A 13,981-nucleotide genomic window follows, 5' to 3' on the forward strand; every position below is an offset into this window, starting at 1 on the left:
TTAGTAGTTTGTATGATTTTTTTGTAATTACAATATATTTGCATTTTTATACTGTGGTGTTTTACTTCAATGTTTTAACCTTCATTAGGTAATCATTAACATTTGCAACATGTATTAGCCTATATAATAAATGCAAATCATAGATTCTGCACTATGTGATAAAATGATTAATTTTGAATAAATCTTTTTTAAATACCAACATGAAAATAAGAAAATGTTTAATATTTTTTCAAATCAACAGGTTTTATATTTGTCTTTTTTGTACCATGACTTATAAATTTAGCTAATAATATTTAGCTAATATTTAGCTAATAAAACACAATTATGGGATTGCTATGATGTAACACACACTGTGTTTGTATGTAAGGTAAAACATTATTTATTAACAAATTCTATCAAGAGATAATTATTGTGATTTCAGTCAACTTGTTACTTTGTTATACAAATAATATGCACATCTCACATATTTTTGCAAATTGTTTCATATTTTCTAATTGGGTGTTAAATTAAACATCTTCTTGTCTTTTCTAACAACATTTGCTACACAACCAGGGAACTTAATATTTGTACTTTAGCACTATAACTGCTCAGCTACCACTAATTTTCGCAAGGTTTTTTTGGGTATTAATATTAATATTTTTCCAGTTGAATATTCAACTACTTGTTCCACTTGATTGCAGTCGATTTCCCTTATTTTGATTGGCAGAACAAATGTCTGAAATTTTGGTCATCCGTATTGCTCACACAAATGCATTAATCCAATCCTAAAGGGACTAAAATCTTCCTATACACAGTAAATTATTACAATGGTTGAAGAACAATATATTCTATAACAATCATTGTACCAATATTTATAAATAAATTTCTTTATAACTTTAAAACCATCAAAGACTTTATATATCAGCTATTTTTACTAATAGTTCAGATTAGACTTTTTATAACATTGTTTGTTAAACTGCTCCATTCGTTTTTCAGAGAGTTATGAAAGTGGCAGTCTGCAAGAAGTGACTCTGGCATGACCTTGATCCGGATCAGCTGTGATGACTCACAGTGAAAGCTGTTCCTGTCACAGTCAGCTGTTGGCCCACACTTCTCCTTTGCTTACTCTTCCTCATAACCTCTGCACCTGATTCATAAGAGAATCACGGCCAGTCTCTGTGGCCCATTGCCAAGTCATATTGGGAGTTAACGACCTTTTATTCCGGACACGTCACTCTGAAAGTACTCTGCCAATTAAATATAGATAGCTTATTATCTTTCAAATTTCTACTTCAAATTACTTCAGAAATGATATGTTATTGTTTTGCTCCAACCGTTATTTGACTCTTAGAATGATGATGAATAGTTGAGAAACATTAAACTAATATTTATCTTAAAATATGCTTAATACTTGCACACACTTTTTGTCCACACCTATAAAATGTTTATGAAACTGCTATGTAGGCCTATCAATAAAACATTAAACCATTCTATACCATATTTTATACCATTATTAAAACTTATAATAACACTGTACTAACTTCATTGGTTTTATACTTTTGTATAGTTATGATTAAAAATACTTCATAACCTGTTTTATCCTTATGTATCATGTGTAAAAGTTGGTATAGAAATCATAAGATACATAAGCAAAATTGTATAGTTTACTGATAAAAAGTATAATTTTACTGTAGCAAGAATATTTTTTTGTTTTTATTTATATTACACAAATAAATTATGATAAGTGACAGGTCAGTCACCATTAGCAAGACTCTCCAAAGAGAAATAATTGAAACATTCTACTTAAAACTGACTTTATTCCACAAAACCAATTTTTATTCCTTAATTTTAAAATAAGCCTTTGCTTGATATTGCTTTAGAATAAAGTGCATCTTTTATAGTTATTATATTTATATATTATTGAAATATTTATTTAAATTAAATTTGTTTTCATTAACTGTCTAAAATAAAGTAGTTACAAGAATCACGTAGAAATCAAATTTATACATTTATAAAATGACTTGTCTAAAGAATATAAATAATTTAATGAGGTAAAAAAAAAATAATTTAATTTAGATGACTTGTTGACATACAGTGTTGTAATAAAGAAATGGTCCTTGATATGGTATATCCACCATTTACTATCAGAATGGAAATATTTAAAGTTTTAAATGTTATTTAATTTGAAACCCCTTGGTACTGCTTATGGATGTTTTGTCTTATCACATACAGTGACCACCATGCATCATCCTTATTACAACCTCTGATTCAACTTTTTGATGCAATAGTTTCAACATTTTGTGTTGCCACATTATAACAAAATAATTATTTCTAGAGTTAAAAATAGTGCAGTTTCATTTGCTTTTTAAAAGACCTTTGAAAAATTTACTTCATGCAGTACATGCACAGATTTGTTTGTTTTACACACTAACTACTCAACTGAGAAGTCTATTTTTATTATGTGACATAATGTGACAACTTTTACAAGATAAACAACACTAATCATATCCTCAGGAATAAAGTAATGGAGATTGTCACAAACAATAACATATTTATTACAACTAAAGACAAAATAAACTCACGTTTTCAAGATAGAATGATAATGAGAAATCAAACTAAGCTAAGAAGAATAACACCAAAGGTTGATCACACTGAATGTTAGTTTCCAACACCATACAAAACAGAATCTTATCCTGAGTAGATTTAAAGGTGAAATTTCTTTCATTGTGTTTTATTCTTTACTGACACATCATAACAGCAGCAGTTTTTAGTGATCATTGATTTGACAGTAGATAACTTAAGATTCATTTTCCATGATCTTCTGATATCTTACTTGCGATATCATTTTATTTAAAGATATGTTTAGATTAAAATAAATCATGAATTAACTAACAATTGTACTACAAAATCATTCGAAGCATAAGCCCTAAAATTAAAAAAAATCTTGCAACTTTCACTCATGTTTCAGAGTAGCTATCACTCGTTTACACAATAGCTAAGTACTACTGAGAGAGAGAGAGAGTGAGTGAGAGATTTACCTGGGCAGCGTAGCACCTGTGACTCTATGCATAATGAAGATAGGCACATACTGTGGTAGTTCTACAGAAGAGGCAAGCCATTCCGTTGTCTGTTCCACTGTCCAGTTGTGTACCTACCAAATATACTTTTATCATAACAGATAAACATTGGAGAACAGTTACGTTACATAGATGGACAAGACTGAACAGTATATTTTTTTCAAAAGTAGGAAACTTATTCTCACAAATGAAGGTAATTTGGGAAATAAAACCTATATATTTATTTAACCTCACCCACAGTATAATTCAGAAATTTGTTATATCACTTTAACATTAAATAATTTTACTGTAATGTAATGCTATGATTTAATACTAATAGTATAGTTTATATATAATTAAAATTCAATTAAATATAATTGTACCAACAAATAAAGAACTAGGAAAGTGTGTATTCATTAACTACACTATGATCAAGCGGACACATTACATGAAAATAAATCATTATCAAGTTGGATGGCCTTGGAACTGTCTGATAACAAATCTTCAAACCTCAAATGGAAATTTGAAATAGGGAAAAACAATATTGCCATATAATTTTAATTGTAGGCCTAACTTTCTTTTTCTCATTTTTAATATGTTCTGCATCTAAACCTTATTGTTTCAAGCTGCTCACTAACACATGAATTATTCCTGAACAGTTTTGTTAAATTGTAAGGTCTTTTATAGTTTAACAATCATGAGGTTGGAAATATCTCGACACTACTAAGAGGAATTGGTACAGTTATTCACAAAACTGTTTCAGAGTAGCAATAAGCAGATAATTGTAGATTCATCACACTCTCCTTATTTTTTATAGAAAAAATCAATGTGTTTGTGATTTAATCACCACTTGGAAACGTCTATTTTTGTGCTGTTGGTAATGCCCTAAGAATAAGTGGAGTCACTGACTGCAACAACTAAGTTTCAGATACCATATTTTATAACAAATGTTACTTCTTAGTTAAACCATATAAAAATAAATAGTGCCTATAAGTGGCTAAAACACTTTCCATTACACTATATACATTTCACAAAAAATTTCACAAATTTTTTACAAAATGTGTTTAACAACTTGAACACAACATTTAGTGTTTTCAATTATATTTCTATTTTGGATAAAAAATATCATATTATATTTCATGAACAACACCAAAATATTTACCAAATTTGATTGATGTTAGTCAATTTACTGGTCATGATCGATTGTATATGAATGTGGTACATACCGTACAGACATTTTTCAAAACCTGTTTCTAACTGCGAGATCAAAGACAGGTACAACCACTGAAAGCCACTATTTTATTTCTGGACCATCATAAAATGTTAAACTATGTATGAAGACTAAAGTAAACATTAAAACCATTTCCATATGTTTCATACTGAATAGGCTTACATAGTTCTAAACTGAATTAGTGGCAAAAAACCATATTTAAATAAGTTACTAACTGTAACATAAACTGCCAGTTGTAAGATTTAAAAGAAACATTTTAATACTCCACAAAACCTGGTGAAAATTAATCAATTTTATTATGTAATTACATAAACATTATGTCCCATATTACTGGGCAAGGTTACAGTGAAGTAAAGTAAGGAAACTGGTATCTAATATTAGCTTATTAAATAATTCAATAAACATTATGTCCCAGATTACTATGTAAGATGACAGTGACATGAAGTAAGAAAACTGGCATCTATTATTATTTTTCTAAATGATTACTATTATTTTTATTCCTTCAAACACACATTACACCTTAGAGTTTATATACATGTACTGACTGTGCTAATAGGTGTATACTATATGATATGGTTACTCATTCTTAATAAAAAGTACTTATTTCTAGTTTTTAAGTATCGTATATAACAAATATTAGTATCATTAGCTAATACTGCTCTCATTTTTTTAATTATGTTACAGCATTCACAAACAGTTAAATGAGTCTAATAAATAAAAACAAAATTTGATACTAAGTAGAGATTACTTCAAAGTTAATTGAATTAAAACTTTTGGAACGATTCCAAGGTTACAAGGATGCTCCACTTTCCTTTATGTCTTTCACAATAGATTTTACAGCTTGCTGCTTGATTACTTCAGCTGATTCACCACTATTTTCACCTAAATAACATTATCATACATGCACAAAATTACACATTTTATATACATTTCAAACCTCTAATACTTTTAGATATTGTAAAATGGAAATAAAATAGAAATATCTAAATAAGCAGAAATAGTATTACTACAAACTCTCTTTCTTCCTATATCTATATGTCCATTACGCTTTAAGTATAATGATATATTATTACCATGAATGTCTGTTATTATTCATATAATTGTAACCCTTTGAAAATGCTTCTTAAACATAATATAAACTATAAGTAAATCTAGCAAATTGAAACAACAAAACTCAGGTTGACCAGCCTATAAAGGTTGTTGATAGAAAAACATAAATCATAACCTTAGAAGAAAAAAAGATGAATGATGATTGAATGAAAACAGACTTCAATTGATGGGCTTTATGTTTTTTCGGTCAAATCTGAATTACAAATTATATGGTTGAAGCCTATTTTTGTAATAAACATAATTTATAATATATAATTATATTATATATTCATCAATAATTTAGTGTCAATAGCATTTTAATTCTTCATTTCTCATTATTAATTCCTTACTTTTTGAGAAATTTTCTGGTTTCTACCAAGGGTCAATGTCAAAGGAGTGGAAACACTGTTTTTTAATTCAAAGATACTAAGAACCAGTCCAAGATATTGCCAGGAAACCTGCTAAATCAAAATGGATTCCTCAATCATATCAGTATAACTTCACCAAGGCGAGAATGGTCCTGAACTAGCAAGATGTCCTACAAGAAAGATCTAACCTTATCCACTGACACAAACCTCTTCAGTTCAAGTTAGTCTGTAAAGGAATAAGTTGCATTGTCCTCCAATGTTATTTGTAATCTCGTTCATTACCAAAAACCAAAATCATTATTTTGTTCTCTATCGTCACAATTTCCTCCTCCTATCATTCCATCACAATAATTATATCATCAAAGTTTCCTCCTCCTGATATCTTATCACAGCTCCTATCAACATATCACAGTACTAAATCATCACTAAATTGCTGTTAAATCAATAGTTATAAAAATAAAATTAGATTGTTTCACCAGACTAGAACAAAAATCTCTAAAAAGATTTGGATATCAGACCAGTTAGAAAATTAGAAGTGTGAGTTAGTTACACATACAAACAGATATAGGACATTAATCTAAACATGTAATGTTTTTAGTTAAACAATTCTGCAATTATAAATTATTGAAGATTAGCTGTTTTCATCAAACAATTGTTAGGTTCTAAAGTATTATGGTTTATTTCCCACAGCGATCATTTAGATATGAATTCACACTAGTGCAAGAGATGAAATAGAAATTATAGTCTGCAAGTTAGTCCACAGAATTTGTAGTAGGAAAGTCCATCCAGTATCAGCCAATCTTCATGCATGTTTACTGCTTCATAAAACACTTGTTAACTGCTGTTCAATTAGAAATGGTGACATGTCTTTCGTTCATCCATCCATTCATTTCAAATTTTGTATCAGATAGTGTATAAGCTAATGTAGAATAGCTAATATTTATAGTTCATAAATTTGCAATACTATTTTAATATTTATTTTTTTCTGTTTTAATTATCCAACAGAGGCTATAATAACTGGAAATATGTGATAACAAAATCCCAAAAAATCCTTAACATAAACAATATTAACTTTTTATACCAAATTACCAATATGTACTGTTTACTTTCTTTGATAAAAATAAAATTTTTATTTTTAATGAAAATAATCTGTTATTTTGAACCACACAAGAATAGGTGTATTTTTAAAATGTCAATCTGTGTTTAAGAATATTAAGCATGAAAGAACATGTAAATCACTATTAATCTGAAATAAATATTTTAGTTGCTTTAGAATCAAACAAACATCAATTGTGACACAAATTGTCATGTTTGTGTAGATAATGACCACTAGAGTAACGTTTTAATTTTGTTTTGTATAATTTCTTTTGGATATGTCACAAAAAAATGTATTTGATAAAAAATCCAAAATTAAAAAACAAGTTGAAAATTTTGATTACATTTTTATCAAATACAGACCAATAATTATCAAACAAAATTTGAATACAAACTGTACAACAAATTTTCGTTCAAAAGATGCAAAAGATTGCCTTTAACTTTTAAGTAAGAACACAATACAATTCCTGATAAAAATTATAAATTAATGACATAATGGCATTAAGGACATAAATGATTTTGAAAGAATTTTTTAAATCTAAATCTAACTTCTAATTCCATGTCATTTTTAGTGATTTATGATTATATTTTGAATTTATAATTTTTCTAAAAAGAACTAATTTTATTGAAGGAGTAACAACATTATGGAAATTCGCAATCATTAAATTTACCACAAAAAAAACAATCATATGAAGTGTTAAAAACATTTATATGTTTTTGTAGTTGTAACACTTATCAATGACCATAATTCTGTTATCTCTTCAAATCACCTATCATTGATAATGAACTTTAAACTTTTTAACTCTTTTGATCCAAACGTCTGTATACATGGACGTAAAAAAAATATCGTCATAAAGTCAGAGCGTCCGATTATACGGACGCCCGCTGTGTGTACAGAAAATCCCAGCGTCCACTTATAAGGACATTTATAAAATTAAAAAGTAATTGAACTTTCACTTGCAAGCTGTATACCAAAATGATCACAAAAATCAATCTTTCCAATAAAGGTGCAAACTGAACTTTACACTATACATTACTAGCGCACTGTACAACTTAAACGTTGCAACTCATTTTGTTTCGCTGTGCTGGTCCCCTGTGAGTGGCTATACAGTTGATTGTAGAGTGAGTTTTGCGTTTTTGTTTGACTTTATTATTGCTTGTAATAGTTGGTTATTTTTGCATTATAAGTTACAATAATATGAAATTAAACGTGCAAGGTCGCCTCTTAGTGGTAGATATTTCAATAAAAATGGCTTGTATCGAAAAGGTTAATAACAAGAACAATTTTGATTACATGCTTGTAATTTTCAACTCATTAAATAAATAATACAATAGACAAACAGTATTTACCGAGAGAAATTGTTGTTTAAAATATATAAAAGAATAAATCATAACAATCTAGTAAATAAAGGCCCCAATGTTAAGACTATTTCAAATGCCACCATTTAATCCAAATATGAACATTGGGAAAACTATAGTATCACCCCCAAATGGCAATACAAAATTAGCAGTATAGGGTTGTTGACCATGCTATGTAGAGGCTGGTGAGAACATCAAAGACAAGAGATTGTCAATGACACTTCAAAGCTGGTGAGATAGGTTGAAAATGATATTTCTGATTATTCTATATGCCACGTTGAGGCTAGTGAGATAAGTATGCCATCAGAGTCAGTATATTGTCAATGACACTACAAAGCTGGTGAGATAGGTTGCCAATGATATTTCTGATTATTCTATATGCCACGTTGAGGCTAGTGAGATAAGTATGCCATCAGAGTCAGTATATTGTCAATGACACTACAAAGCTGGTGAGATAGGTTGCCAATGATATTTCTGATTATTCTATATGCCACGTTGAGGCTAGTGAGATAAGTATGCCATCAGAGTCAGTATATTGTCAATGACACTACAAAGCTGGTGAGATAGGTTGCCAATGATATTGCTGATTATTCTATATGCCACGTTGAGGCTAGTGAGATAAGTATGCCATCAGAGTCAGTATATTGTCAATGACACTACAAAGCTGGTGAGATAGGTTGTCGATGATGCTGCTGATTATTCTCAATGCCATGTTGTGGCTAGTGAGATAAGTACGCCATCAAAGTCAGAGTACTCCCAATGCTGTCACGAGGTTGGCAAGACAAAGAGTTGTTGGCAAAGCTGAACAATAATGCTTTGAGACCGACAAAAGAGAGAGAGTAAAAGGCAGAACTACTAGCAAAAAACTGATTTAGTGGATTGTACAAGAAATGGATAAACACTTCCTATAAATAGTTTGTATTTTGTAAGATAAGAGAAAAATACATGTAATAATGAACCACTTATTTAATTTAATCACGTAATTTCTATATTGGTTATTTTTTATACTGATAGTATACTTCACTATGTAACACTGAAAGAACTAGTATTAATAAATAATTATCATGAAAACATTGAAATGGATTGTACAATTGATACGCATTAAGTTTAGGACTCTTTCAATAGCAACAATATGTATGTAATTTCAGCTTAGTATTGCAGAGATAAAAAGGAAAGAGAATTGTGAGATGTTTCTCAATAGAAATAGGAGTGGGTGTCTGTGTGCTGATAGTTTGTTATGTCACTCTCATTGGAACTGATCCAAAATATTCAGACCTTTTATCACTTCCTTTATAGATTTATGAGTTTATATTTACTGGCATTCAGTCTGGCCAATATCCAACCATCTACATCATAATTTTCTATATTTTGAAAACCATAACTATGATAAATTTATCAAGATAGTTTTAGATTATTTAAAGTTGAAATTTACTATACGATTAAATGAGTTTAAACATTGCAACAAAATAAATCCTAAATTCTGCAATTAATACTCTCAATAACACGTGAAGACTTTCAGCTAACTCCAATACATCTACACAAAGTAAATCCTCAAAAATTCCTAGATTGATAATTACCTGATGTAAAAAATAATCCTTTTTTATGCCCAGGCTTTGCTTTTTTAGCCTAGGCTCGACTAAACTGCAAAAGACAATAACAATTCTTTTCAGTAAAGTTTGCAATGTATATATAGACTGTTGGTGAATTCTCTACTCTAACACAACTTCCAAAAGCATACTATTATTCATCTAACATTAGCAGTCTAATTTTTTATAATTTTATATTGTTATAACAATTATGTTTAATTGTTTAATGAATAAATATTTTATATTGATAAAAACAATGGGTCTCAAGCAAAACATTATTTCACAAACTGAGATCAACTTGAAAGACCCAATATTTAATTCAATCAAATACTACATTGGAGCTTATAAATTGAGTGGCCACAACAGTTAAGAGGGCTTATCAACAAAATTCTAAGAATTATTTACGAAGAATAAACTCTGTAATACAAGCAGTTAATGTACCCTGAAGTGCTGCACAATCTGGCAGTGATAAGGTAAGCCATGACAAATGGCTGAACACTTGAGTGATAATGTCATCCATCACTTACATTAAACAGATTGATAGCCAGTTGGTTTTGAAATTCCTTGTTCTTTCCACTATTCCACTACTACCTGTAAATCTTTGATCGTTCCTTTATAGAAAAATACAACAGACCCTATAACTCCAATAGAACAAATTTTGTAACTCACCATGTTAACTGGGCAAGTTTACATTATAAAATAATTAATTATATCATACACTAGCAATATTAGTATCAATACTCTTAAAACATTAATTACAACTTTAGTCACTTTATTATAGGAGGACCAACAAAAACACGAATCTCTTTGTCAATCTGCTCTACAATGATAGCTATTAAATTCCATATGAAAATAGTTTCATTTAATCTATATCTAATCAGAAAAGTTTTTCCTAGTTCACATAATTCCTCTCACATTTTTAAACAATTTTGCCTACAATTTTTAAACTATTTTAATAACTAAACATTGCTACCTTCTAACCATCTAATCATTTTTTGTTTTCTTTCTCATTTGAAACAAGGAAAGTGTGAAGTTAAAACATTTAATATAATTTTTAATTAGACTTTCCTTTAGATAAACGTGTCACTAACTGAGTATCTCCAAGTGCTATTTTAAGAGAAATTTCTCCATGAATGCCTATAATGTATTTAACCCTCCAACTGATGACCGAAAGCACAGACGTTCATCAATACCGCTTGTGAACTAATAAAGACGGTACAGCCATCAGTCAACTTTCAATTATTATTACGTGAAACCGTGAAAACTGTTTAAGTTATAAAGAAATAACTTGCTCCAGTCGAATCCTCTAATCATAAATACTAATTCATTTTATATAGTTTATATTGGTAATATTACTCGTTGGTAACTGATATCGATCCAAATGTCGGACAGCATTCAGCCGACGGACTATGCAGCTGGCGAGACGCTTCACGGCCTTGACGATCTTTGTTGCTACTGTTTCTAGGATATTATGTAGGCTAGTTGTTTATGATTAATTATTATGTTGTGAAATGGGCGATCCTTGATGTTCAAATTATATACATGAACTATTGGATGATGAAAATATTAGTTCTGATGATGAAAGTGACATATTGGCAAATGAAGTGCATGATGATATTTTTTTGTCAGATTTGTTGTCAGGTAGTCTGGATGATTAAAAAACTGTGGAATAAGAGTTGGGTTGTGAAAATTGATAGTGACAGTAAAAACAATTCATCATTATCTGATACTCCTCTTGCCCAAAGAATTCATCAAACTTCAATATGAATACGCGTTCTGCCAAAAAAAGTACATATTTTACATTTTTATAACAAAACTTTTATGCCTTGTAAATAAGTGTATATATGTTATAATCTTTTTGTTCACTACAAAAATTTGTATATTTTGTACATTTACAGTATCTTACTATTTCATGTCATGTGAAAGTTACATGGAGTGAAACTTAGAAAACGCAATATTTACAATACACATTGTTCAATTTATGTACAAATAAAAAACCATACTATAGTTAATGCATATCTGTATTATTTAATTTTTTTCTGGCTTCTAATAAAAAAAATTTATATATAACACTTATAATTAGCATTTAGCACATTTTTTTTAATATTCGAAAAATATACTGCGCAGATATAAAAACCAGTGTATCATTCTGGGAGTTTCTTAATATCAGTCGGAAGGTTAAAATTATTGCTGGATATATCTGGAGAGGTTGAATATTAAGTAAAGTAAGCTAACACTTTTATAACATAAATATGTTGATGCTATCATGTCTTGAATCTGGAGAGAAGTTTTTTACATTTTCATTTATCACAACGTCAATATTATAAGACCTACTTGTAGATGTTTGGATCAATCTAAACACAGAATCGTATTATTTGTGAAGGAATCTCTAAGTATAGACTTATAATAATTTCACACTTAGAATACGCTATATATAAGAGCAAAACTACATATAAAAGTTAATTTAATTAATATTTTGTACCATTGAATTGTAACACATAAATTTTAGTTTCTTTCTCCCTTTTTTTATTTGCTTCTTTTATCCATATGTATTCTTAATATTAACAATTTACAATTATTACTGGTGGTAAATTAATAAAATAAATTGTAACTTACTTCAGATCGGACCCAAGCCTCCCATAGTTCCTTGACAGATATGTGCATATCATCATTTCTATGAAAAGCTCGCTGTCTCTTTTCTGCTCCATTTTCATATTGAAGTTCTTCTCGGAGGAACTGAAAATTAATAAAATTTTCATATTAACAAATGTATTTAGATATGTAGTTATATTATTATTACAACTGCAGATTATGCCTTATTACTGGTAATAGTGGAAGTAGTTTTATTCTGTGATAAAACAGAGTTAATTAGGTACCATGAAACTGTGCAGCTTTTTAGCAATTATCATCCTGAACAGCCATAAAAGGTTAATTTTTGAACAAAATGTATGATCACCTTTGCCATCAAATAAATAGCTTAGCGGATACTGTAAGCATGTTGTTAATTTATTTATAAGTTAGTGTTTTAAATTACATACAGGCACTTTTCTTCAATTAAAAACTTAGCAAAGCATTTAATGCTAATTAAAATTAGCATGAACTCAGTAAAGATAACACTAACCACTCCTTGCAGTTTTGTTAACAATTATTACGGACGAGCTTTAAGAGAATCCTGATTATGTCACTTATATCTTTTAATAATGACAGAGCACTTTTTCTTGTATATGCAGTACACATTAACAGTTTAAGGTTTGTCAATTCCCAAAGTGAGATCACATAATTTGACTGTTAACAAATATTTAAATAAGCAGCTTTATTGAAAAACATTACATTCTAGTAGAATTGTGGGCCAAACACATTTTTAATGAGAAGCTTTTATAACATTTGAATTTTTTGAAAGAAATATTGAACCATGTTTTATTATACCGGCCTATACTATTACCAAAAAGTGTTCCATATGAATTTTTTCTGTGTGTCTAGTGAACATGGTGTTTGTAACTCAACCTCTGAATCTGGAAGATCTGTTATGGCTTTATCACTAAATAATGTAAGTCATGCAAAAAAAATATGAAAACTGTTCCAAGAAAATATGCGCAAAGTTACTCTTCTACTTCTAGATGAAAAATTAAACTTGTTTCAAGCAGAAGATGAAAGCCTGTTTTTATTTTGGTAGTTTTTTATCAATATTGTCAGTCCATAATTAGAGTGGCTCATGAATTCAGGAGGTTAAACTTTGATTCAATACTCTTTCATACATACTTCATGTTTCATTATATTATATTCAATAAGAAAATTCGTGTTTTAATTCGAGAAAGATTGACTATCATCCTACAGCTATATGAATTACATTTATAACAGAAAGTATGGGATAAAAGCTTATTGATTTTGTAACATAAACATCTACATTAAAGAGTAAAATCAGTTTTCAAGATCACATTGTTAATTTTACAAGACAACCAAGTGCATCTGATGTGCACAGTCCACACACATCAGATGATATATAAGATGATGTTCAACTTGAACATCATCTGGAAAAAGATTACTAGTTACTACAAGGTTTATTTTACAGACAATTTATTTTGTTATTAATTTCAAGGTTGTTTCTCTATATTATACAATCATGATGTACCCAGCAATATTGTATTCCACTGATTACAACAAAATTGCCTTACTTTCATTTTTTTTGTATTGCAAGCAGAATAAGTAGCCTATATCAGT

General features: G+C 29.1%; 1 protein-coding gene across 5 annotated transcripts in view; it reads right to left on the reverse strand.

Moving 5' to 3' along the window:
- The window catches only part of LOC124357483 (stromal interaction molecule homolog), an 87,175-nt gene that overhangs the window by 58,106 nt on the left and 15,088 nt on the right, over nt 1-13,981 (reverse strand). For all 5 annotated transcript variants that reach the window (XM_046809322.1, XM_046809323.1, XM_046809321.1 and 2 more), the window contains exons 3-4: nt 12,380-12,499; nt 3,018-3,130 (exon numbers count right to left, since the gene is read on the reverse strand). In XM_046809322.1, the coding sequence (XP_046665278.1) occupies nt 3,018-3,130; nt 12,380-12,499 (233 nt within the window). The remainder of the gene's footprint in view (nt 1-3,017; nt 3,131-12,379; nt 12,500-13,981) is intronic.

This window comes from Homalodisca vitripennis, chromosome 3 (assembly GCF_021130785.1).
Source record: "Homalodisca vitripennis isolate AUS2020 chromosome 3, UT_GWSS_2.1, whole genome shotgun sequence".
Classification (NCBI taxonomy): domain Eukaryota; kingdom Metazoa; phylum Arthropoda; class Insecta; order Hemiptera; family Cicadellidae; genus Homalodisca; species Homalodisca vitripennis.